The sequence below is a fragment of the Panthera tigris genome, chromosome D4 (genome assembly GCF_018350195.1).
Source record: "Panthera tigris isolate Pti1 chromosome D4, P.tigris_Pti1_mat1.1, whole genome shotgun sequence".
In the NCBI taxonomy this organism is placed as follows: Eukaryota; Metazoa; Chordata; class Mammalia; order Carnivora; family Felidae; genus Panthera; species Panthera tigris.
Window position 1 is genome coordinate 16,330,775 of NC_056672.1, and position 27,500 is coordinate 16,358,274.

The following is a 27,500-nucleotide window of genomic DNA, read 5'->3' on the forward strand; positions in this document are numbered from 1 at the left end:
TGAAAAATGGAATAATTGAAACAAAGACCGAATAGACTTAACAACAAACTGAAAGATACAGCTAAGGAAAGCATCGGTGAGCTACAAGTTAGGTGAATATAAAATAACCTGATGGAAGCCTGGAGAACAAAAGGATAGAAACGACACAGTGAGGGGGAAAGTGATATATGGGGCAAAATGAAAGCATACATATACATACACGCATACACGCCATACATAATGCACACATATAATGCCATCTCCCTCCAGAAGAAGACAGAGGAAATGGGGCCAGGGCAACATTGAAGAGAAAATGTCAAGAACTTTCCAATTGATAAAAGATACCAAGCCGTAAGTTCAAAAAGTGTTTTCAACTCCAGACAGGGCAACTGAAAAGAAAACCACATCTACGCACATCACAGTAAAACAACTAACGACCAAAGAGAAAGAGAAAATCCCAAAATTGAGACCAAAAAGGAAGATACATCATTTTCAAAGGAGCAACCATAATGCTGAGAAGTGACTCTTCAACAGAAAAGATGTAAGACGGGAGACAATGGAATGATATGAGCAGAGTGGGGAAAAAAGAAAGAAATCCAGCAACCAGTAAAAAACCCATCTTTCAGAAGTGAAGCAGCATAAACATTTCCAGATAACCAAAAACCAAGTATGTTCAGCAGCAGCAGCAGCGGACATGAAAGGGAATGCTAAAAGTAGTTCTTCAAGCAGAAGGAAAATGATCCACAAGAGAAACACAAAAATGCAGAAAAAAAATTACATGACTCAATTTGGGGCCAATCCGAAGGAATACTGATGATGCAAAATAATAATCACAATATTAATAATATTTTATGGGGTTTAAAATATATGTAGAACTAAGATACATGACAACAATAACACTAACGGCACTAATGGGATACGGAAGGTTAGCAGAGTTCAACGTGTTAAAGTCTTAGCATTGACCGCAGTGTGGTAAAAGTACTCATTTATATTTGTTCTAATAATCCAAGGACACATGTTTAATCTCTAGGAGGATTACCAAAAGAATAGTAACGATGTGGAACCAGCAAACCAATGGGAGAAAAATAAATGGAATACTCCAAAATTGATCAATTCAGACTAAGAAAGGAGAAAAAAAAAAAGCAGGGTCACAAAGCATTTGGGGAAAAGGAAATGGAAAACAACTGATAAAATTATAAACTAGTTTATATTTGTGCTTTTGTTGATTGTTTACAAGTAACTGGGAACTGTGATAGACAGGCAACGTCTAATTGACCTGAATTGAAAACTTTGCTGTCGCTAACTCATTAAACAGATTTTCCACAAGCAAGTCATAAAATTATAAATAGTTGATGATTTTTGCATGATCATGATGTGCTAAGCACTATGTTAGCATATCTCCTTTTATCCTTTTGAGTTCATTAGTCCTGTTTAAATATTTTTAAGCGCATTTTAAGCATGTTAACTACCAGCTCACATTGAAAATAGCAGATCTGGAATGGAAAACAATTTATGTTTTTTTTTTTTTTTTGAGGGGGGGGTTGTTGTTTTGTTTCATTTTACTCCAGAACTGATATACTTAATCATCACGATATATATCGTCTTAAAAAGAAAAACTTAATATCGCATGTATTTTTAAATGTGCCCATAATGAGACATGAAGACATCTTAGCAAATGTATAGACCAAGTTTTCAAAAAGAAAACAAAAAGCATTACTTACATCACTTAAGTTTTATTTTTTTAATGTTTATTTGTCTTGAGAAAGAGAGAGAGAGGGCGCATGAGCTGTCTCTATATTCCTGCCTCATCAATTCAAGCTATGTCCATTGCCTACCTACATGAAGATCAGGTTCTCAGAATTTGTCTTTCTACCTCCATTTTTGTCCCTTAACCTATATATTTTCCAATTGGCAGCTAGAGAGAACTTTAATCAACAGAAAACTTTAAAAAACACAGAGCCCAACGTGGGGTTGGACTCACCAACCATGAGATCATGATCTGAACCCAAATCAAGAGTCCGACACTAAACTGACTGAGCCACCCAGGTGCCCCTACATTGCTTAAATTTTGACAATCAGTCCAAATTATTGATTATTGAACAAACTTCTATTAAGCATGGGCTAGGTGTTAGCCATCATACTAGGTCTTGATGATACAATACAAAATAACAGAGATGCGGTCCTTGCCTCGTAGGGCAAATAATAATATTAATTATAAATTAATTCATTCCCTTCATTAGATAATAACAAGACAAAAGTAAATAATCATAAATTATGATCTGATCACAAAAAAGATGCTCTGAAAAAGCATTATGAATGAGTGCTCTCTTAGATAGTATGATGAGGGACGATTTTCTCTGAAAACATAACCTTTAAGCCAGCAGACGCTTACAATTAGGGCAACTATATTACGTATTGCTCAGACTGGAATACTTTTGAGAATGAAACGGGGCACTGCTAATAATTATTCAGGGCGTCAGTGCAAACCAGAATGTCTTCACCCTCTTTGTAAGCCCTGATAAGGTTATTTTTAAAAAGTGCAATAGAAAGAGACTCTAATGTTTTTTGCAAGGGGTTATCTACTATATGACTTACATTTTTTAATGTTCTGTCTAGCTGCCAGTTGGAAAATATATAGATTAAGGGGCAAAAATGGAGGTAGAGAGACAAATTCTGAGAACCTGGTACCCATCTAGGTAGGTGAGGGACAGTAGCTTGAATTGATGGGGCAGGAATATAGAGAAAAATAGCCAATTCAAGATAAATTTTGCAGTGTATCAGCAGCTAAGATGAAGCCATTCGAAACCTTCCATTTGCATCTAGTTCATAACAAACAAGAAAGTATCTTAAAGTTTGTCAGATGATCTTGGAAAGGGACTTTTCAGTAGCATTAACAAATACAAACACAAAGGAGAAATGTTCATCTATAGCAAAAACAATCAGGAAAAAAATCTAAATTAAGCAGCTCCCCTTTCTTCTCTACCAACCCCCGTTATGAGATTTTTTTATCCAATTCTTATAATGTATAAGTGTGTATGCATTTTTATAAAAACAACTACTTGTTTCTACAGCAGTATTTTTCCAGTCTGCTGTGTGTATTTTCACTTTCTTTGGGGGGCCTTTTGCCATTCAAAATATTCACCTTTTTACTTTGTACATAGGGACATACACCTAACTTTTTATTTTCATAGGGACTGGGTTTACTACTTTGGAAAAGTTTGCCCCTATCCACATTATATAAATATACACAAAAATATAATTTTATTATTTTGGGCTTTTACTTATATATTTCATTAAATTCTCTAATCATCTGAAATGTACTCTTGTATGTGATATGATATAGAAATCTGGCATTGCCCATGATATTAAAATGCATATTTTCTAACCTGAACCTAAAAACCATTTTGATTTTTATATAAAGTTCTCACAGTCTTAAATCATTTATGTATGCTCTGATACTTACCTACTTTTGTGATAATATATATATTTTTTAATTTTTTTAATGTTTATTCACTTTTGAGAGACAGAGAGAGACAGAGTGAAAGTGGGGGAAGGGCAGAGAGAGAGGGAGACACAGAATCTGAAACAGGCTCCAGGCTCTGAGCTGTCAGCAGAGAGCCCCACGTGGGGCTTAAACTCATGAACTGCGAGATCATGACCTGAGCCGGACGCTTAACCGCCTGAGCCACCTCGGTGCCCCAACAATATATTTTATTTTTATTGGAATGATTTTCAAGTAAGTTTTGGTAAGGGAAGTCCCCTGTACTAATCTCCTTTTTTTTCTACTTTGGTTGTCTTGAAAAAATCTTTTTTTATCACACACACACACACACGCACACGCACGCACACACATTTACCTCTTGTAAATAAACAGTACAAAATATATGGCACAAAAAATGTTATAGTCTTCACTCTCCCTCTAATTCTTCAGGTTACTCTCTATTAAAATGTTAGTGTAGGGGCTCCTGGGTGGCTCAGTTGGTTAAGCATCCGACTTAGACTCAGGTCATGATCTCACGGTTTGTCAGTTCGAGCCCAACATCGGGCTCTGTGCTGACAGCTCAGAGCCTGGAGCCTGCTTTGGATTCTGTGTCTCCCTCTGTCTCTGCCCTTCCCTTGCTCATTCTCTAGCTCTCAAAAATAAACAAATGTTAAAAAAAATTTTTTTAATGTTAGTGTATTTTCTGGTTTTTTGGCTAAGCATTATTATACATTTAAATTCATTCTGAACCAGCCTTATTTTTTGAAGTAATTTCATTAGCTATTCACAGGCATTTATTCTTCTAAAGAAACATTAAAATATTTTAATCTAATTTTATAAAATAAAGCATAACTCATCTTTTGCTATGTAGTGTCTGGAACATACTGGCAGCCAGTAGTTAGTTTGTGCCTTTGATGTTTTTTCAATCAGCCTGTTTGGGTAGAGCTTGTATGTTTGCAACAAAAGGAGATCCACTCAATCTAGCTTATGTAAATGGAGATTTGTTATATTTAAGTCTTCAAGGGTCATGATAAAAAATTGGGAGTTTACCAAAATATAACAGGACAAGCACTAAACTGAGACAAAAGTTTCACTAATGATCCAACTGTCAAGTTGAACTAAATCATTTAACAAGCAGTTTCTAGAACACCAGGTGCTGGATACCAAAATGAAAATGACAGAGTTACTGTCCTTAAGATGCTCACTGCACTTGTTGTGATGAGCACTGGGTGATGTATGGAACTGTTGAATCACTGTATTGTATACGTGAAACTAATATTACACTGTATATTAACTAACTGGAATTTAATAAAAACTTTAGTTTTTTAAATTTTTTTTAAATTTTTTTTTAACATTTATTTATTTTTGAGACAGAGACAGAGCATGAACGGGGGAGGGTCAGAGAGAGAGGGAGACACAGAATCTGAAACAGGCTCCAGGCTCCGAGCGGTCAGCACAGAGCCCGACGCGGGGCTTGAACTCACGGACCGCGAGATCATGACCTGGGCCGAAGTCAGCCGCTCAACCGACTGAACCACCCAGGCGCCCCTAAATTTTTTAATGTTTATTTATTTTTGAGAGAGAGAGAGAGGGAGAGACAGAGTGAGAGCGGTAGAGGGGCAGAGAGAGAGACGCACAGAATCAAATGCAGGCTCTAAGCTCTAAGCTGTCAGTACAGAGCCCAACGCGGGGCTCAAACTCATGAACCCGAGATCATGACCTGAGCCAAAGTTGGAGGCTTAACCAAATGAGCCACCTTGGTACTCCTTAAATAAAAACTTTAAAAAAAAGATACTCACTGTATAATGGGGAAACTGGGATGCAGAAATAATGTGACTTGCATGGGATTGCACAGGTAAATTAATTGCTGGCACCTAGACTTTAATATTTTCCCTCTACCCATGCTTTCAAATCCCATTAACTCTACAATGTTGCTTGGTCTTTATCTATCCATTCTGTTTCTTGACTTTGGTCTCAGAAGAAAAGGTGCTGTTACCAAAGCTAACCTATGACCACTGATCTCATTTGTTCAGACTCTCTTTTTATATTTAAAATTACCATTTTGTTCAGTCCCAGATTTATATAGAAGGAAAGGTGTGTGTGTGTGTGTGTGTGTGTGTGTGTGTGTGTGTGTGTGTGTGTGGAGAGAGAGAGAGAGAGAGAGAGAGAGAGAGAGAGAAAACTTGATCTACCCTCTTTTCAGCTAATGGTCCACCCTTCTCCCATCCCCCAAACAACTAGAAAGGATAATCCAAACTTTTCCCTGCATTCATCCATGACTTAATAGCTCTTTAGTCCTCTGTCCTGAAGGTTTCCTGGGAATCACTAATAACTTCCTAATCAGAAAACCCAATGGCCCTTGAGTTCTCTGCATATTTGACATTGTTGATCATTCCTTCTTTCTTGAAACTCTTCCCTACTTTGGCTTCTCTGATACAATACCAACATACTCCACCGTCACCCATCCATCCTCTTATTCATTGGCTTATCCTCCACCTACTACCCCTTAAAAAGAGACATTTTGTTTCTTCTCATGTTATTTTGCTTCTGCTTAATGGTTTTGAGGATCTTAAAAATATTTTCACCTCTTAACAATTTCCAAAACTTCAGTTCTACCTACCCAACCATCTGTTAGATATTGTCATCAATATACACAAAAACTGAAAATTAATCTCAACATTTTCCTCTATTCAGTCAAGAACCTACTCTTCCTTCCTTCCTTATTTCTATTGATGGCATATTCATTCTACCAGCTTCCTAATTATGAAGCTGTGGTTTGACTTCTTTCTCATCTTAACCAACGCACTGCCCACAAGCACCACCATATCATCATGAACTAGACTTTATAGCTTTTGCCTTTCAAAACATGTCCAACCTTTCCCCTCATCCTTTTTTTTCATTTTTACTGGTGCCATTTTAATTTTTGTTATGTCTTTGTTTATTTTTAAGAGAGGGGGACAGAGGGCAAGTGGAGGAGGGGCAGAGCGAGAGGGAGACACAGACTCCAAAGCAGGCTCCAGGCTCTGAGCTATAAGCACAGAGCCCCACATGGGCTGTAAGATCATGACCTGAACCGAAGTCGGACACTTAACCAACTGAGCCACCCAGGAGCCCCTTACTGCTACCATTTTAATTCAGCCCCATACTATGTATGACCTGAAATATTTACTACAAAAGTATTTCCTAGACTCCGTGATGGACCTGAATCAGGCATAATAATTTTTTCACAGTATTCTTTGATCTCTAAAGTCACTGTTGTTTATTTAATGGCATTTAGCAAATAACTAGCTTCAGTCATGGAGTGTGTAGATAGCTGTACTGTGCAATGGACAAGAGTCCAAATGTCCACAAGTGCATTTGGAGCATGTACTATTTGCCAGGAAAAATGCTAGATTCTGGGAATTTAACACTGAAAACAATAAAATGGAACTTACATTTTAGAGACTGTATCTGGGTTTGAATCGTGGATCCAACATTTTTAGATTTGTGATCTTAGACAAGTTACTTGACTTTTCTAAGCCTTTCTTAAAAAAAAAAAAGGCAGGGGTTAGGGGAGTGAGATATAATACACACCATGTAGATTCTTTAAGGAAATAAAAATTAGAGAGGCTGATAGACTCTGTGGTTCATCCAATAAATGTTAGCTCTTTTTTTTCCCTAATCTAATTTGCCATTTTCCTAAAGCTTACCGTACCTCCTATCCCACCTATTGGGGTTCATTTTGTTTTGGCCCATGCACTCTTTCCAATGTATTACATAAAGCACAAGATACACATTTTAAACATATTTTCTCTTATTGCATTCTGAAAAGTTATTGAATTTGCATTCATACTTAAAAACAAAGCAGAACTTGGAGTGCCTGGGCGGTTCAGTCGGTGAAGCATCTGACTCTTGACTTCAGCTCAGATCATGAGTTCAAGCCCCTCATCAGGCTCTGTGCCAACAGCGAGGAGCCTGCTTGGGATTCTCTCTCTCCTTCTCTCTGCCTCCCACCCCTGCTCACACACGTGCTCACACTCTCTCTCTCTCAAAAGTAAATAAACATTTTTTTAAATGAAGCAGAACTTTAAAAGTTATGAAAACCCTCCATCTGAGAATAAAACAGAATGGAAACAAATATGAAAATAACTAGATTTTGCTTTCTTTCATAATTACGTAACCAAACCCAAACATCAGTGTTTCTTTTTTTTTTCTTCCACAAATTAGGAGAGTTTAAAATGAAAAAAGAAAACTCTCATTTCTCTCTCTCTCTTTCCTCCCCTTCTCCTCCCCACTAGAAACTAAGAAAGAAGAGCTCTTATTTAGGTGTTTGCTATATTTCTGGTTCACATCCAGGGGACAAAAGAGTAGAAAGCCTTCATTCAGCCAATAATTATCAAGCACCTATAAAGTACCCAGAACTCTTCCAAAGTCTTGGGAAATCCTGGCTCCTGTTCTCATGTTAGGAAGCACAGGTCTGCTGCAGCTGCTGGGGCAGTAGTAAGTGTCTCCACGTGAATACATTTAGAGTTGTGGAAGATATTAGAGCTAATCTAGACAGTTCTCAGCCCACTACAGAAATCTGTAAACCAGAGCATCTTTACCAAAGTTTTTCATTCAATCTTTGTTGGTTGCCTCCAGCAACAGTAAGCTCAGTACTTCACCTTTTCTATTTTTAATAGAAACATATAACATATAAAGTTATCTTTTTTTCCTCGTTTTCCCAGTATTTAAGGTAGCTTTGTATATCTGTCGTGACTTTCATAGCCACATAGCCCCCTAAACACCCAGTCTTTTAGTCATTCTAAATGTAATGCCATTATCAATATTGCCAATGTTCCTCCAAGATGCAGAGATATTTTAAGTAGAATCTATAGACTGGCCAGCTCAGAATGTGGTGAAGCATTACTTCCTATTTTGGTTGAAGCATTTGAGGATCGAAATAATCCTACATGCCGTGTTCACCCTAACTGGTTGGCTCATGACAAACCTTTGCCTCTGTCAGGATATTTCTTGTCGTTATTACTCTGTGGCCTTAGAGCTGAACCTGAGGGATGGTTGGTATGTTCAGAACACAGTTAGCAGGAACGTAAGTAAAATTGTATCTGTTCTTGAGATTAAGCACAGCGCTACATGACCTACTGATTTTCATTTAAAATTATCACAATTTAGATAGCAGCTTCGAACATCTTTCAGGCCCAGAGCCAAAAGCAGAGCTTCAAGACTATAGGAAACCAAACAGTTCTACAATCATTCAAGTAATGACCGACGTTGCACTTCATCTGAGCAAGGACATTATATTAATGTATTATTATGCCAATCAAAATATGGATAGTTGCTGGCAGATAGGTTACAAAAACATCAGATTATATGTAACTATTTTATGACTTCTTGGAAAATGCTGATTTAAGTCCTGAATATTTATTTTACACAACTAGGTTCCATTCAGTTGACATAATTTGCAATTTATTAGAAATGCTCAAGAACTCAGTTTTTGAATTTTTAGGAAGATCCAAAATATCCCAGATCACCACAGTATAGCCAGTGATCAACATTTATTCCACTTTAAAAGAGAAATACTTTTGTAGCACCATATATAATATAATATAATATAATATAATATAATATAATATAATATAATATGTATAAATACATACACATGTATACATATATACATATATAATATGTATATATATACAGTTTTGAAAATGATATAACTTAAGTATTTCTAATTGACAATTTTTTTCAGAAGTATTCAGAAGGGATTAAAAACTATGTGATAGAGTTGTAAGCAAAATTATGCGTTGTTGTACCGACAAGACAAAAGTCACATAAAAATGTGTAGGAGGGGGACAGGCACTTGTCATATATGTGTTGACTTTTTTTTAAGAATTACAGATATTGCAGCAGCAAAAGAAATTTAAGAATTCAATAAATGTTCAGAAATTTGAGACGAAGAAAGAGTTAAAATTCTTGAATTCTGAAATTTCTCTTTAATCAGAAATAGAAATCTAAAATAATGACAACAATAATAACTATAGTGTTTACAAAGACTTGGGAACTTTCACCATTCCTGTGTCTCTGCTAGAAGCACATAAAATTAAAATGATATAGTCACAATTTGTTTCTTGACTATTTTACATTCAGTAATTTTTAATGAAGCAACTAAATTAGGCATAACTTAGTGCAGCTTTAATGTAGTTATGATGAATATATTTTACTTGATTAAAAATGATAAAAACCAGGGAGCCTTAAATATTATCTTAAAAGATTAACTACTGTGTCAATTACAAATCTAGGGGAAAGGTATTTATAAGGGAATAACTATTCTGAACAGTCACTTCCTTTTGTTCATTTCATTTAATTAAAGACTCAATCAACTTTCAGTCTTAATACTAAAAATTTTCTAGATTACACATTGGCTTGCAAATTGAAGGGCATATAGCAGGGCTAAGTCAGTTCAGCGCTAGGGAAGATTCAGCAAGTAATCTATTTTTTATATAAATGGGGGGGGGCGAGTACAAACTACTTCGCAGTATAGGGTGGAGTAATTAACTACATAATTGCCAATTGTGCACCGCACTTTGTGTTACATGACGAAATCTGAATAAATACCAGTAAAGATCAAATTATTTGGGCACATGAATGATGATGAGGCCCGCTCTGCCAACAGGTGGACTAATGAATTGGAGCCTCAATGCCTAAGACCAAGTGGAAGAAGCCAATTTTTTCACCTCTGCCTTTGAGGGGACCAGTTAACCTACTGCAGCGGGAGGGAGTAGATGTGATCACCATATGTTTACTTTGTCCACTCAGGGGAAACTTGCAAAGGAACAGTTTTGAAATACGCACTGGATTTTTATCAAAATACAAATAAATGGCAGTTTTCACCTAAAGAATACAAAATACTTACGTTTAATTGCCAGTCTCCAATAAATAGATAAGTGTCTTCTGGTAGCAAGTGGACTTAAAAGTCTTCCCTCCTAAATAGCCCTGCACCTCAATCAAATAAACAGCACCAGACAATCATACCTCTGGCCTCAGCCATTTCCCTTGCATCACTGAGGTGGCCACACTGTCCACTGAGGCTGTTATCCTTGAATAGGGTAGCCCAATGCCAGGAGGTCCTCCAAGTGCTAATAAAAATGTCCTTGACAGAAAGAAGATATTAAAATGTTTTTGAAACAATTTTTTTTAACAGACGAAATCTTAGTGTCTCGTGGGTTTTGCTTTTAGGATTCGGGACGGGAAGCATCTGAAAGACGATTTCAAAGGAAGCAGATGACACTTGCACGGGACTGCATTTTGGTCTATGCTCAAAGTGATGAAGTTGATTTGCATCATTCTGCCACTAACGCTGAAGCGTCCTGCTCCTGGAAACCCCCGCCAGAGATGCGGAGTTTACCGAGAGAGGACTCCGCGGAGCGCTGCCATAAATTCAAAACTAACTATCGGGGCAGACAATCGCTTCGAGAGAGGGACGGAACGTGGGACCCGGGGAGCCCCGCGCCCCTCGCCTGGAAAGGACTGGTCAAGCGCCTTCTTCCTCCTCCCCGAGTCGGAAGTGAATGTCACCTGCAGGTCTGCCCCACTCTCTGGGCGCTTCCCCCTCCTCTGCCCAGTTCGGACAGTCTCTAGTGACCGGTTTCAGCTCCGGCCGTCTTCGGGCTCCAGGCTGCAACCCCCCCGCCCCGCTCCGGGAATCGCGTCCCCTCCCCCGTGGTCCCCGCCCCCTCCAAGCTCTGCCGGGCGCTGATTGGCGGCGGCGCTGACAGGAGGCGGGGCCTGGAAGTCCCGGCCAAGCCCGCCCTCGCGTATAAGCGCCTTCTCGGCTCTCTCTCTCTCCATCTCTCTCCTCTCTTTCTCTCTCGCTCCCTTCCTCCCTGTAACTGAACAGTGAAAATTCACTGGATCCGCTAACAGGCACAGATGTCATGTGAAAACGCACATGCTCTGCCATCCACACCGCCTTTCTTCCTTTTCTGTTTCCTTTTCTTCCCCCCCTTGCTCCTTCTCCTTCTTTGTAACTAACAAAACCACCACCAACTCCTCCTCCTGCCGCTGCTGCCCTTCCTCCTCCTCCTCAGTCCAAGTGATCACAAAAGAAATCTTCTGAGCCGGAGGCGGTGGCATTTTTAAAAAGCAAGCACATTAGAGAGAAAGGAAAAAAAAAAAAGGAAAAAAAAAAAAAAAAACAAAAGCAAAACAAAACCCAGGCACCAGCCAGACAGCCCTTTTTTTTTTTCCACCCTTCCTGAAAACAAACAACCAAACAACCATCAAAACAGTCATCACCACCATCATCAAAACTGTTAACATAGCAGCGGCGGCGGCGGCAAACGTCACCCTCTGGCCACGGCGTCCGCCTAAAGGGATGGTTTTCTCGGCGGAGCAGCTCTTTGCCGACCACCTTCTTCACTCGTGCTGAGCAGGATTTTTGGGCTCTCCGGGGTTCGGGCTGGGAGCAGCTTCATGACTACGCGGAGCGGGAGAGCGGCCACACCATGCGAGGTAAGCGAGCCCGCGGACCCCGAGGCTCCCCGGGTCCGGCCAACTCCAGCCAGACGGGGAGATGGGGGAGGGGAGCGCACGCTGCCCAGGGGGAGGCGGGGGGAGAGGTTCGCGGAGCGCAGTGCTCGAGTTCGCGTTCGCAGGTGGGCTACGAGCGGCCTGGGCGTAGAAAGTTGTGGGAAGGTGTTGATGCCTCTCGGGAGTTCTGGAGGGACGCAGGAGGGCGCTTTTTGGAGAGGGGAGCGACGCTAGTTGCGGTCTCCCCGTCCGCGAGTTGCACCGAGCCGTGTTTGCTTGTCACTCCCGGGTACGGAAGCGGACCCTGGGTGGAAGGAGAGCGGGAGCGGGCTGCCTCCCGGCAGAAGCGGCTAGAAGCGCCGGGCGCGCAGCGGTGGCCTGCCGGGGTGGGGCGCGCCGGGCGCACGGGCAGGCGGCGAGCCGGGAGCGCGCGGGCACGCAGACTCCGGCTTGCTAGGCCCACCGGCGTCCCGGCCCGCGAACGCGTCCCTTCGTGGGAGTGGTGGGCAGAGGGGCGGTGTCCCGGGACTGGACGCGGATTCCGGGATCGTCCCCTGTGCGGGTTCTCTTGCGCCGGCGCTACGCCCAGGCCAGGTCCTCGCGCGGAGCCCGTGCGGTCCAGGGACGAGCGCCACCCCGAAAAAAGTTGTGCGGAGAAAGTTCCAGAGGATAGGAGAGCCCGCGCTCCCCGCGTCAGAGAAGGTTCTTTTGTCGAAGGGCCGCTGCGGGAGGCGGTGCCGGGTGAGCCCTCGAGCCAAGACCCCCAGCGGCGACGGCGGTGGCAGGTCTCTGAGGGTGAGCTGGCAGCTGTGGGGCAGCGCGCGGGGGACAGGGGAGAGCCGCTTCCTCTGGCCACCCTTTGGGCTGCCCCAGCAGATGGCCTGGCCGGCTCTAGGGAGTCACTCTGTCCGTCTCTCCCCGCGCAGTGCTGGGACCCTCAGGTTTCTTGCGCGCACTCCCTCACTTTCTGCTCGGCCACAACTTCACTCTTTTCTTGGACAGCGGGCCCGGTGCCAGAGTGCCATGGGGATACGTGCAAGCCTCTGGGCACCTGCCTCACCTCCCTCCCCCCCCCCCCACCCCCGTTTTTCTTCCTGGCCACTCTTCGGTTTTGTGGGGCACTCCTCTACCCTCCGCGTGCCTTCCGGGTCCTGGTAACAGAAAGTTGGAAACGGCCAGCCCCTGGCCTCCCTACATCCCTGACCCGGCGACAGGTGGACCGACAGGAAGAACTGCAAACACTCGTCACCTTCCACCGGGCAGTGCACATCTCCCACTCACTCCCCCAGCACCTCTCTAGGAGGGCCCCTAGGGAGCAGGCGGCATGCTCCCCATGCTGGGCATAGTGAGTCCCCATAGCTTGACACTAGGGGCAGGGACTGGGTTAGCTGGCTGGGCACTGGGGACGTGGCAGGAAAAGGGAAGGAGGAGAAGGAACAGAGAGGTTGTCCAAGGAAGTGGGTGTGAGGGAAGTAGCTGAAGATCAGGGACAGGGACGGTCTGGTGGGATGGTTGATTGACCCGTGCACTGGGAGTGGGGGCATCTGCGCTGGCGAGCTGGTTCCAGTTGAGGGGCCCAGTTGGGGATTTGGTCACATGCTCCACTGTCTAAATTCTTTCAGAAAACTATACTGGGCAATTGGCGAGTATAGAACCTTTAAGTGAAAGATGCCCCGGGTCTTTGTTTTCCTTTTTCTGTCCCATCTCACCACCATCCGCTCTCCTTTCAATTTCCTCTCCTCTGGTCTGGGGCTGCCAGGTCGCCCGGAATTCCCTTGTTTCGACCCTTCCAACATTCCTCCCGTGGCGGTGTTCTTATGTTCTGAAGGTCCGAAACCACGAGTCACCTACGCTGCGACCCGGCACTAGCACCTGCGGCGTAAAAGCCGCTCACTCGCCCCTTAAATTGAAGAAAACCCGAGGAGTATGAGGCAGGAGTGGGTTGTAGCTTGATCGCGCTGCTCCTGAAGGAGCTGTATGTCCAGGCAGCCCGGGTTCGCCACCGCGCTCGCTTCAGGGACTCCAGCAGCTTGAAGGGTTGAAAGCCAGGCGCCTCGCCTAGGGCTCACCTTTAGAAACCAGTCGAAGCCCACACCCACTTTCCAGAAGGCGTCACGCCAGCCAGGCCGCCCAGAAGAGCTTACAAGTTCTAACTCACAAGGGCGACCCGGGGATTCGCACTGGAGAAAAAGCAAGCTTACAAGGTGGCAGATTCCTTTCCTCTACCTCCCAGCCTCTCCTCTGTTGACCCTTCACTGTCTCTCCTCAGCCTTCCCTGTGCATTTCCTACAGACTGCCCTTTCCCGCGAAGGCAGGAGTTGTTCTTTAAGGATAGGTTGAGAAGAGATCCAGGCTACTCAGAGGTCTTGTGGAAGTCGGGGTTGAACTTGAGTGTGAACTTGAGAAGTGAGAGCCGAATCGAATCAGCTTTCTCTTGTGCCTGGGATACTAATCAGCCTACCACAAGGGGAGGGGACGGTTTTTGAACTCGGCTTTACTGTGTACCCACTCCGTTTCTGGGCCCCTGTACTGTGCACGCCCCTCCCCCAACACTCTCACTCTCTCTCTCTCTCTCTCTCTCTCTCTCTCTCTCTCTCCCCATCTCCAAGGGGTCCCTGTCAGTGCCTTGGCCTCGGCTTCAGTGTTTGCAGTTGGTAACTATCCTGAGTCAGGATGCTTTGTGCGACATAAACTTGGTCCAGGATTAAGTGGTCTCCCTCGGGACCAATCCAGCAAACCCACCCACCCTCCACCTCCTTCGGACCTCGGGCAGATCTGTGGTAGTTAAAAGAGACTTTATCTCAACGGAAGCTCGAGGGGTAAGAAAGGGGTTAAAAGGCTCTGATCCTGGAGGTCATTATCGTGCCCACTGCTGAACTGATTTGTCCCTAGCTCGGTGGCTTACTCTGGGCTGGCCTGGGGCGAAGGAGGTTGTATTTGTTGGCACACAAAGCACGTCACCCTTTGTCTGCTAGAGGGTACCACTTAAGTTCTAGAGATGCTACTTTGCAGATTGCATTCGAAAAGAATAGCTTCTAATAGCTTCTAAAGGCGAAAGAGAAGACTTTTAATTGGACCCTGTCCATAGGTGAGAAACGGGTGAGCACAGGTGTGGGTTTCAAGACTCCTTCCTGAGAAACCTGTCAGCTGTTTAGTACACAGGCACACAGAAATGGTCAGATTTTTCAGCCCTGCCTCCGCAGAAAGCCCTACCTCCCAAAACAGAGGCACAGATGTCCTCGCAATCAATAGGTGATTGTGGCCTCTATGGATTAGAAATCTGGTTTTATGCTTGCTGTAAACAAGGATGGGGCTTGGCTTTTTGAAAGCCCAGTTTTCATCTATTATTTTCAGGTAGTTAATTTTTATTAACTGCTAACTTGAGAAAAACAGTAGCTTGCTCTGAGAGGCATGGTAGCCCTTTGGAAGTCTGGAGCTCTGAACGTCCTGCTGGCCAGGCCTTTCGATTTTCTAAACGAGTTCTCTATCTTAATTTCTTCCACAAATGCCGATTAAATATTTCTAACCGAGATTCCTATCTTAATTTCTTCCACAAATTCCAATTAAATATTTCTAACCAAGATTCCACCTTTCCCAATTAAAAAAAAAAAAAACATTGCTGGAAGGACATGTCTGTGACTAGTCCATTAATGTTCATTAAATAATCATCAGTAAGCTGTCCTTATTCCTAGAAAAGTGAACACTTAAACAGTTTAAAGAAAAATTCTGAAGCTGTATTTCAAGTATTGTTGGGAAAAAAAATATGTAGCCAGAAACTTAAAATATGTTCCTAGGTGGTTACCACTTGGGACTCTCTCCTCCCCCCATCTCCAACACCCTGAGTGAATTTACAGCAAGTTTTATGACACAGAAGTGCCGGACATCCTCAGCTTTTGGGATATGTCTTAGAAACAGCAAGGGTTGTCTTTACTTGTCTAGATGTTCAGATAATCAGGAACTGGGAAACCAGGATGGAAATATAAAGGGGGAACTTTTGAACAGCAGGCCTCATAAACATGAGGGATACAAGATTAAAACGCCTTTGTTAGAATTCATTTAAAACTTAGAAGTCCTGGATTTTACATCAAGAATCGTATAGCTTTTGCTATACTGTTTAGAAAACCCTTACAAGATGATTTCTTGTATCATTATTAAAGTAGTTTATGTGAAGCTTTACTTTAACATAAACAGCATGTTTATTTTAGACTCTTAAATATGAATGCTAGCCTTTACTTATTTTGGTGACAATTTGTTAAATACTAAACTATTAATAGCCTTAAAAACAATTATTCTGGTGTGAACGTGATGAGGATACACTGTATTTCAAATTTAAATGTTACAGAATCATGAAACCTAATTTTACAGCAACAAGGATTTTATAGCACCAAGGATTTTACAGCACCAAGAAAATGTTAAGTTTTAGGGCTGGTCTTCATGAAAATGCCACTCGAACTATGTAATAATACCTACTTTTTCCCTAAAAGTAGCATATATAGAATTGGCACTAGGATTTTAACATGACTCAAGTTTTTGTAGATAAAAAGAGAAAGACAAGCAAAACTTTTTTTTTCAGCCATTATATCACATTTTATAAACTTGTGTCCACCTTTCAGAAACCTAATGTGGCCATTGTAGTTTTTATACTTTTTACTACAATAGTTCTAAAAAATAAAAGTGTGAATCACAACACTTACAGATTTTTTCATTGCAATGAATGTATATACCTCTAATTTAAAGTGCATATTATAGCATTCAATTAATACAGAGTTTAAAAGTATTCTAGTAAATTATCAAGTTAAAAACACTCTACATAGGTAGATATGCTGGTGTTTGGCAAATTTGTAAATCAAGTAAGGTTTTAAATTGTGAACAATAACATCATTGTTACTGTACATTCTTGAAATCTAAGCCTTACAGATAATTATATGAGGAAGCAGGAGAAGTAATTTCCAGGTTAAAACCATCAAATTCTGGCCAGATTAAAACAAATCAAAAGTTATGAGCACTTTATGTTATTAGTGCAAAAGTTATTAGTGATTGAGGTGGCTTAGTATATACGTATATTTTTCTTATTCTGTCGTTAAGAAAAGAATTTCTTTTCTTTGTGTTTGTTGTATAAAGGCAACAAAACATAAAGGCTTTAAATTATAGTGCTGTTCATTTAATGTAAAGGACATTAATGAAACATTTTATTGTGATGTTAAAATATACAGAAAAGTAAACATTAGGAGTGGACGTTGTGCTTACTAATTAATATGTATTCCCGGTGTGGTTTTACCATTCCACCCATTCTTACCTAAAGGATAGAAATTAAGTAGACAAATGAAATAAGTCTTTTGCAATGTAATGAATAATGACCTTTGATAAAATGAGCGCTCTACACATAAAGTATTATTCCTGTAATTTTGTAATCATCTTCCAATTACAGCTTCTTGCAAATATTTATCTTACTTTGAATAGAATTTCTGACTTAACAGAATCCCTAGCAGATAATAGCAGTCTTTGGAGGCGTCTGTTGATACACACTGATACACAATATGTATATGTATGTGCCTATAACCGCCCACTCAGACAAGAAGAATGAATATTTGAGAGAGAAAATCATTCTTATCTTTGCTTTCACAATCCAGACTTCCAAATTCAAACATATTTAGAGAAACAGAAGCAACTTTCCAGAGCATTCAAAAGAAAGAAATGAATACATGTGGTACTTGAGTCGCATAAAAAGAAACTGTTAATGGCATCTATTTATAAATAATCTACACAAAACTCCATTATACTACCTAATGATAATTAGAGAGAAAAGGAATCAAAGAACTCAGGACTGCCAGATAAATAAAATATTCCCTCTCAAATTAAGCTACAAATTCATAGATAACAAGGCTGATGCCATGAATTGAAGGATGTCTCCTTTGTAGCACAAGACAAAGGGAGCATAGAGGAATAAATATTGATTGAACTAATCATCTGATGAATAGAAATGAGATTTACCAGTGCACCAATATAATAGGCTATGTTAACTAGTTCTTTCATAGTGCATATGCTGCCCTTTCAACCCCTGACCCCATCCATTCAGTTCTTAATGAGGGAAACCACAGGTGTTATAACGGCATTTATAGTGAATCAAGCTAACTATAATAACCATGTGGTTAACTAATGGCATTGAGGGGGGTTGGTTCTTATGAAAAAACAGTGTGATCTTAGTGTCACAAAATTATTATGCATTGCAAGCCACTTGGAATTTCGGTCTGCTCTGTTCCCCTCTAAGATATATCATTGTTGCACTATATGCTAAGTAATTTGGATGTAAATTTAAAAACCTAAAAAATAAAATAAAATAAAAAGATATATCATGTGCCCATCAATATTTCAAGCCCCAGATTTGTTTTCTCCTCAATAAGTGCAATTTTAGTTGTGCGTATCCGAGGAGTTCAAAACGTTATTCAATATATATGTTTTTACCTACGTTGTTTAATACCTTGCATAGTAAGCATTTAAAACATTTAAAAATAACACTTAGAAGGTATACTGTTTTATTCTTAATATAACACGTATTTTTCTTGGTTAGTGCTTATTTTATGAATATTTGGAATGGAATATAACTTTGTAATAATTATTGTACTTTTATGATAAATTTCACCTTAGAATTAAATTAGGATGTTCTTGGCTCAGGCAAGGTCTTACAAAAGACACAATGAACATATCACCTTTTTCCAAAACACGAAGCTAAAAACTGGTTGGAAAACATGCTCTTATAAAAGAGCAAAAGTAATTTGTTCTGACTTAGGCATGCTCACCTCTGCCTCATGAATATTTTATTAACTGGCTGGGTAGGCTGACTTTGTAACTCACTTTGCCAAAGTATTTTGCTTCAAGTATCTCTTGATGTCATTTTTGTGTGTGATTATTCATCATATCATGTGGTCCTGGGTTCTGTTTCTCTAATTCAGAGGAATTACAGAAAGCAAAGAATGGGAAAATTAATCTGATTGTGTACTGAATTATTTTTCTGTTACCAGCTCTCACTTTGTACTCACGTGAGCCCAGTATCCTGGTACCGTGGGGCATATGAAAGATTTGGGTTGCTTAAGGAAAACTGTTGCATAGATTTTTATCTCATAGGAAAGCTTTTTTAACAATGAATATTACAAGTTAATCTGAATTACATTCTTAAACTTTTTCATATGACTATTCAGTAAAGCATCCTTCTTCAAAGACTGTTACATTCTTTACATTAGAATTATGTTGTGAACATGTGACAACAGCAGATATATAATATTTTAAATTAAATCTGAAGTACAAAAGGTATTCTATGAATTTGGACAGAAAATCATCCTTAAAAAGGAAACTGCAAAAGCTTATTTTTAAAAGGCCTTGGCATTTACGGTCATTTCTTGGCATGGAATAAATGAGTATTACCGGCCACACACAAAAAAAATATAAAATATTTTATTTTAATCTTCTGACTTTTTTTAATACCACTTCCAAATACATCTTTCTTTCCTTATTTGGAACCAGCCAATTTTGATTCTCCTCTGTTCTGAAAACTTTGTCCAACTCATTGAGCCACTCATTTCTCAGAGTCCAAAGTAAGATGGACTCTCAAATACAAGAATAAGATCATCTTCCCAAATGTTTCCATTTCCAGTTTCCATTTTCAAAAGTAGAGGCCTAAGATTTCATCTTTCGCAGACATACCTATACACAAGTAGGAATGTGTGCGACTCACATTTATTTATTCAGGATTTATTGAGCATCTACTCAAAGCAAGGCACAGAACTGAGCCTTAAGAATGCCCACGTTGGTAAAGAATACACAACTCGTGAGTTAAAGCCACGGTCAAAGCAAGAGCAGAAGAGAATGCTGTGGAGACACAATCAGAACCGCTCTTGCAGGGCAAGTGATATTTGCGATGTGCCTGTAAGGATGGATAGAAGTCCAGGTTTAGTTCGTTAATTGGCTCATCATGAATGAAATGTATTAAGATTTTCTTTGTTGTATTCCCCAGTTGTCCTTTCAGTTGGTACTATGTGAAATTTAGTTTCTCAGAACTATTCCAAAAAGAGCATTCCTGATGTATAACAAGTAGTAGTATTGTTCTCATACAAAACTTTTACTAGGAAAATGATTTTCAAGTGACAATTAAAAGAAGCCTCTAAGGTAATCTTAAATGACAAAAAGAAAATGTACTGAAGGAGAGAAATAATTTTGTAAGACTAGAGCGCGTAAGAAACAAATAGCACCAGGGAGGGAAAAAAGGAGGGACACCTTACGGTGTCCTTATATACTTGTTTTTATCAGAGAAATTCTTAATTTTGCAAAATAAGGAAATGGCTGATACACATTGAGAGTCATTTTCTTTAACATTTAAGGTAATGCCTGAAAGTAATGATATCTGCTCTAGAAGGTATCTTAGATTACTGGACACCGGAGAGAATAAAATCTACTGAAGTGATAGGGTATGTCAGCAGTGTCTAAGGGCCATAGGGATATTCTTCAAATTCTTCCATTCTAAGAAATTGGATATAAGATTGAGCTCTGGAAATTAAACTATAAAGTCAACACATAATGGTCTTGGCGACTTTTGAGTTATTCTTTCTTTTAAGCATATTTAAAGAAGGAAGATTCCTGGCCTGCTAGATCCTGATAAAAATGTGAGTGTATAAAGGAACTATTGGCCGTGCCCTTCCCAACACTATCTGTAGGTAAATCACTGATCAGACTGAAAAAAGTATCCACTGCAGTTCATAATTAGGTTCTTCATTTTGAAGTGATAATTTGGCATTCTGGTCTCATACAATCGCTCTTGTGAGCTTTGTTACCTTGAATTCTCATACAGAGATCTCATCCCCTCTGAATCACTGGTGAGATCAAGTTTCTGAGCCTACAAAGCTCACAACCAGACCCGGGGCTGGAGAGAATTCACCAAAGTCAGTTTCACCATTTGAGACTTCCAGGCAGCCAAATTGCCTCTCTCGGTCATAACCGTCTGCATTAGCATGAACTGCATCTTCAAACTTCTACATGGCTAGCAAGGCAGAGTCGTAAGTTTTCAGTCTTGAAAAACAGATATGTTTATTAAAATGCTGATTATTAATTGGACTTTATTAGACTGAGGAAGGGTGCTCTTCTCTTGTAACACACCCTGATGATGTAACAGCTATTGTACTTGATCTGTTTATTTCTTGGCCCTCGAAGAATTCCAGAGGCGGCTTAATGACCCCATTTCTTCTTGGAGCTTTTCTTAAAAGGGGAGAGGTTGGAAGAGAGGGGACACGGAGACCCCTGTAGCTTCTAGAAGCTTTGATTGAAGAGTTATTTAAGAAGGCAACTGTTTTTCTAGACACCTCCTCCGTCGTCTCTTTTTGCCCTGGTGCTGGTGTGTTACACAACAGTGAACACATAGATCCACGATATTCCTGTGCCAGTGTGCTTTTCTAGGTGGCAAATGTAGACTGAATCTTTGTGGAGAACAGTGGTTTTACTTGGAAGTGATGTATGTAATATGAGTCTAGATTTTCACTCTGGCTCTCATGGAAATATGCCTAGTAGTTAGTAAACATTAACCCCCATTTTGATCCTTCTATTAAAAAGACTATTTGAAGACAGTCCCGTTAAATGGGATCAGAATGTGTTGTTGCCTGTAATTAATTCTGAGAATAGGAAATTCAGACAGTGGTACTATTTTTATTTGCCTAAATAGTGTAATGAAAATCATTGTAACTAGTTCTTTTTCGAGCTACATTTAAAATATGTTTCATCTCACTTGCCCAAGGCGTGGGTCACAAAAGTACTTCAGATGTGTTTCATAACACCGCATTAGCATGAATTAGACCCCTATCCTAAATTCCCAAGTAAAAATTGCAGTGTATCGCTTGAGCTGGAATGAACGTGCAAGTCATATTTTACCATCCAGCAGCTGTTAGCTTCTAGATCCCAGAATCAAACAATTAACACACAAGTTGAAACGACTTCGACATCTTGAGTTTCTAATGAATAGTTGGCCACCAGTATTATTGTCAGGTCAAATAATAAAATTATTACACAGAAAATTTCCTATTAACTTGTACATAAGTTGTTCCTGGCACATAGCAAAGGAATTAAACACTTTTTCATAAAAAAAAAAAAAGAAGAAACCTTGTTCCAAATTTCCACAGTTATTGAATATGAGCAAATGCCACACAGTCTGCTTAAATAGAGGAACATTTGTTCAGGAAAAACACATCGTATCATTAAGGTGCAGTGCTTCTTGGCAATAATATGTTTTTTTTTTTTTTTACAAACAGATAAATTCATTTTGAAATTTTTAGGATCTTAATCTACTCATCAGTTTGCTCAAAACTTAAGTTTAAAACAGTCTAATATTCTTCTTTTTTTTTTTAATGCTGACTATCTTTCAAAAGGTTTAATTCTAGGCACTTCCACCCTTGTACATATATTTTCATTCTTGTGATTAAAATAAAAAAGTGAAGTACCAAAGGAACAAAGGAAAGGATTATCTTTCCAAAGACAGCTCAGAAATACCAATAATAAGAATGCCAGGAAGGTAGCATTAGCACCCTTCCAGTTATGTTTTTGTTTTATTTTGTTTTGTTTACTAATATTTCTAACGGGCAGTTCTGGCTGCCATCCATGTCAGAGTTAGTTAGAATTTATTTTATTTGTTGTGGAAAGTGTTCTTTTTTAATGAAATAAATTGATACTGAATTCCTCTCCACCGCAATTTCGTTAATGATTTTTGAAAGGTTATCTAACACAGTTGGCGATGAGTGTTGATTTAGAGTCAAACAAAGACTTTTTTTTTTTAATCATACTACAGTGACCAAAAGAAGTAAAAGAAAACACATGACAGATAGGGAGCTGACCTCCCAGCAGTGGATGGTGCTTCAATATGATTCCATAAATCTTGATTACTGAGTACTTACAGTATGTAATAGGTGCCCTCTAAGTCTCAAGAAAAGTGGTTTTCCTATAAAATTCCTTCAGAATTCCTTAGATACTTTTTGTTTCATTTGAATTTCTCAGATCTCCAGTGTTGACTACATCCTTTTCTCGTAAAGGAGAAAAATAGATGACGTGTCCGTAATTATTTGTTAAAAAGGGTTGAGATCAGAATTTGACTTCAATCGAGGGCTTCTGACTCTGACTCCAGTTCTATTTTCGTTACTCTGTGTTTTCTTTCTCAGGCTGTATGACTTTTTTTTGCCACCGCTGCACCCACAGCGGACATCAGTTACATAGCAGCCTAATAAATTACGGCGTTCAGACTTGCTAAGTGCAGATGCACCTTCCACCACCGTGTGACCAGCATTGGCCCTGGAGATAAAACTTTTTACCAAAGCTCTCATGAGTGTTTCGGCCATATAAAGAATACCTAATCGTGAAGTAAAATTGTTTTCTACTCAATCACAAGATCCCCTTGGGCAAACAATACCTCTCCACCGTTTTTACTCCTAAAATAATGGGAATGACATTTACTGATCCCAAGAAGCATTAAAATAAGTATCATGGACATACCTACAGATTCTCGATAGAAACTACCCACTAAAAATAATGACAAATTCCAAATATAGACAGAGTAAAATTTTCTCAAAGATTCTAAAATTGGTTTTATAAACTAAATGCCATCTTTTACAGAGATGTCAAATTCTGAGTCAAACTGTATTTACAGATTTTTCCTCCACTAAGATCCCAACGTTATCTGCATCTACTTTAAGGAAGGAAACAACTTTACGGGAAGGTAGCCATAAAGACTGTTGATGTTTAAATATGAAGTTCCTCTTCATTCAGTAACCGACATGCACTTGCCTCATAATTTATAATGTTAACCTGCTCATTTGTCCCTCAGCTTGTCAATTTTCTCTTACGAGTTTTATGTTTGTCTAGAGGAGGGATATCTATCTTTGGCCATAAGCACTTCAAGCAAAGCAAGGGGTTGAATAGCCAAGTATACCACCGATGACCCACCTGAGTTTAATCAATTTTGTGATTGACTGGGATTGAAAGTCCCGTCAGCACATCATTTGCATCAAAAGCGTCATCCTGTCCAATAATTTGTTTTGTACAAGCATAAAATATTTTCTTAAGGAAAAATCTCAACAACCTAAGGGGGAGCCATGTCTAATTGTGCCCTGCCACATAAAGAAAAAAAAAATTAAATTTGACATGAATTCTAAATAAATACAGAGTTCTGCTCTGCCTTAACAATACTGCAGTGTAATGTGTTTTGCATTTTGGCTGAAACCATAGTGTTCCTTACAGCAAGCTGCCACTTATATGGTTAATTTTTATGCTTTCAAGTGAAGTCCATTCATATTTCTTTAAAAGCACAATCATTAGTGCACTATTATTGATTTTTCAGGCCCCTTCGGTAAGCTGTACCATACACAGAGCTCGAAACACTGTCCCTACCCTGTTGTTCGTTCTCCAGGTCTCGAATTGATCCTATTTTATAATGGTCCCGACTCCCACACTAGACTAAATTTGACTACAGCTACTATTAGAAAGAAAATGGACTGCACCAGAATCTGCATTTGCGTTGTCTTCATCTTATATTTAGTACCTGGTGTGTTTAATAATATCATAGTGGGGGAAATTGTAGGCTTATCTCAGGTGATTCTGTGTTTTACCTCATGTAAAATACCTGCTTTGCTTACTCTGTCTTTCGGAAATGGGGATATGGTGTTTTTCGTGCTCATTAATTCTGTCAGTCTTTGTACCGTGGCTGCTCTTAAGGAAAATTCTGAAAACATTTTAAAAAGGGACTGTGTAGACCTGAGAGGAGCTGACACACGCGGCGTCACATCTTTACAAATGTAACAGCAGGGAGAAGGAAAATAATCTCCTACCTGTGTGGGGTGCTCTGTAGTTTCCAGCCAGCTTCTGTGGATGCCACCTAGACGATCCCCGCAGCAATCGTGGGAGACACGCAGGACGGGCGAGATAGGAGCGTGCCTGGGGCAGCTGGGCCAAAGCAAACCCCCAAATATAAACAAAGTGCTTTTTAGCGGTTTAAGAGTATGGTTTCAGTGCCTTAAAAAAATAGTCCTCGGCCAAAAAACATAAACAACTGTTTTCCAAAAGGAGGAAATGTGATTGGCTGATAAACATTTGGTGAGGAAGAGCTCAGCCTCACTTACTAAAGAATTAGAACAATATGAATGGCATCTTCACCTGTCAAACTATAGCAAGGTGTGATGAAATGGACACGCTCATATTCTATAGCAGGTGTTTATATTGGTACAGTCATTGTGCCTAAAGGCTTAATAATGATCATACTTGGGGTGCCTGGGGGGCTCAGTCGGTTAAGTGTCCAACTTCATTCAGCTCAGGTCGTGATCTCACAGTTCGTGGGTTGGAGACCTACGTCGGGGTCTGTGCTGAAAGCTCAGAGCCTGGAATCTGCTTCAGATTCTGTGTCTCCATCTCTCTCTCTGCCCCTCCCCCACTCGCACTCTGTCTCTCTCTCTCTCTCCTCTCTCTCTCTTTCAAAAATAAACATTAAAAAAAATAATGATCATACTCTTTGGCCTAGTAATTCACTTTCTGGGAATCTTTCCAAAGGAAATAAAGTATCAACAAGGCCTATATACCTAAAGACTTGTGCCTGAAGACTTACTGTACTGTCATCATGATATTTTCAATAATATAGGGAAACTTTTTTTATGGCACACTTTCATTCAGTATATAGTCGCTGTTACACTAATATGTATTTACCGCGTGTTCAGTATACTTCCCTAGTATTAGGTGATGATTATACATACCTGACAATGTGTTTTAGGTTCTAGGGATAAAATGATGCGCAAGAACAATATCATTCCTCACCTCACTAAACCTAAAGTGTCATAATAAAAAAAGCTGGAATGAAATATGGTATATATTATGTGATCTAAGTTATATAAAATGCATACAAAACATATGGTATCTGTCTTTCTCTGTGTGACTTATTTCACTTAGCCTAACACTCTCCAGTCCCATCCACGTTGCTACAAAAGGCCATATTTCATTCTTGCTCATTGCCACGTAGTATTCCATTGTGTATATAAACCACAATTTCTTTATCCATTCCTCAGTTGATGGACATTTAGGCTCTTTCCATAATTTGGCTATTGTTGAAAGTGCTGCTATAAACATTGGGGTACAAGTGCCCCTATGCATCAGTGCTCCTGTATTCCTTGGGTAAATTCCTAGCAGTGCTACAGAGAAAGACAGATACCATATGTTTTCACTCTTATGTGGATCCTGAGAAACTTAACAGAAGAACGTGGGGGAGGGGAAGGGAGAAAAAAAAAGTTAGAGAGGGAGGGAGCCAAACCGTAAGAGACTCTTAAAAACTGAGAACAAACTGAGGATCCATGGGGGGAGGGGGAGGAGGGAGGAGAAAGAGGGTGATGGGCATTGAGGAGGGCACCTGTTGGGAGGAGGACTGCGTGTTCTATGGAAACCAATTTGACAATAAATTTCATATTAAAAAAATTAAAAATAAAATGCATACAAAAGAAATTGACAAAAACATACAAAAAATGTTAAAAGTCACTTCTAGATATTAAGATACCAGATAATTATTTTCTTTGTCATTGTCTTTTTTTTGTGCATTCTAAATTTCCCATATATTCTTTGTAGATTAGTCCTTAGTATCAAAGTGAATGCTCAATTTCTTTGGCATAGTAAGGCTGTACTTTATTTATGACTCATTGTATTTTAGCTCATCCATTTGCCTGAGTTCAGCTAGGATGATGATAGGGGTAAGGTGAAAGTTTAATGACACATTAAGACAATTAACTTATTTGATATTTGCACAACTATTCACTTGTTCATAACCAAATATTTATCAGGCACTATCCTAAGTGTTGAAGATACAGGGGTGATAGGATTCATTCTCATTCTCTGAAGATCTTAGACTCTAGTCTTGAAAGCCATAAGCTATAATTCATAAAAAGTACTGCAAATAGCAATAATGTAAATAATAATAATATGCAGTTAAGAAAAAGCTTTCTCCATCACTGAGAAATGAAGGGTTCTCCCTAAGATCTTATTAAGAATGGATTAATACTGCCTTTTTTGTCTCTAAAGGCTCATATTCATTTGAGAAATATATTATTTCAAATATTGGAGCAAAGATCAGGATACTCATATAGAAAAATTAATCAACTTGCGTTTTTTTACCTCCACTAAACTAGCCCGTATGTATTTCCTGGCAATGCTGTGGAGTTTTACAATCCCTGGAGACATTAAAAGAACCCAATCACAGACATACTGAAGTCTCAAAATGTAAGCAGCTAGAGTATTAATTGATTCCTATTGGTAAGGCTGTGGGAAATTTATAAATATTCCTATGCTCTGAGGTAGATAAGAAATCCCAGTTTGCCCTTGAGTCTGCTGAAAACGCATTGGTACCCTGCAGGGCAGAATTCAAGTGTGATGTTCACTGCTAAGGTAGTCTTCCTTCATGGGTACTCATACTCCTAGGGCCACGGTTCAAAACAGGCGGTGGTTTTGCCTCCCAAGAGATATTCGGCAATGTCTAGGAGCA

At 39.9% G+C, this 27,500-nt stretch overlaps 1 protein-coding gene across 1 annotated transcript in view; it reads left to right on the forward strand.

The window, feature by feature from the left end:
- The first annotated feature begins 11,707 nt into the window (after positions 1-11,707).
- The window catches only part of RORB (RAR related orphan receptor B), a 192,109-nt gene continuing 176,316 nt past the window's right edge, over positions 11,708-27,500 (forward strand). Inside the window, exon 1 of the mRNA XM_042963461.1 lies at positions 11,708-11,950. Coding sequence (XP_042819395.1) covers positions 11,944-11,950 — 7 coding nt within the window. The 5' untranslated portion in view covers positions 11,708-11,943. The remainder of the gene's footprint in view (positions 11,951-27,500) is intronic.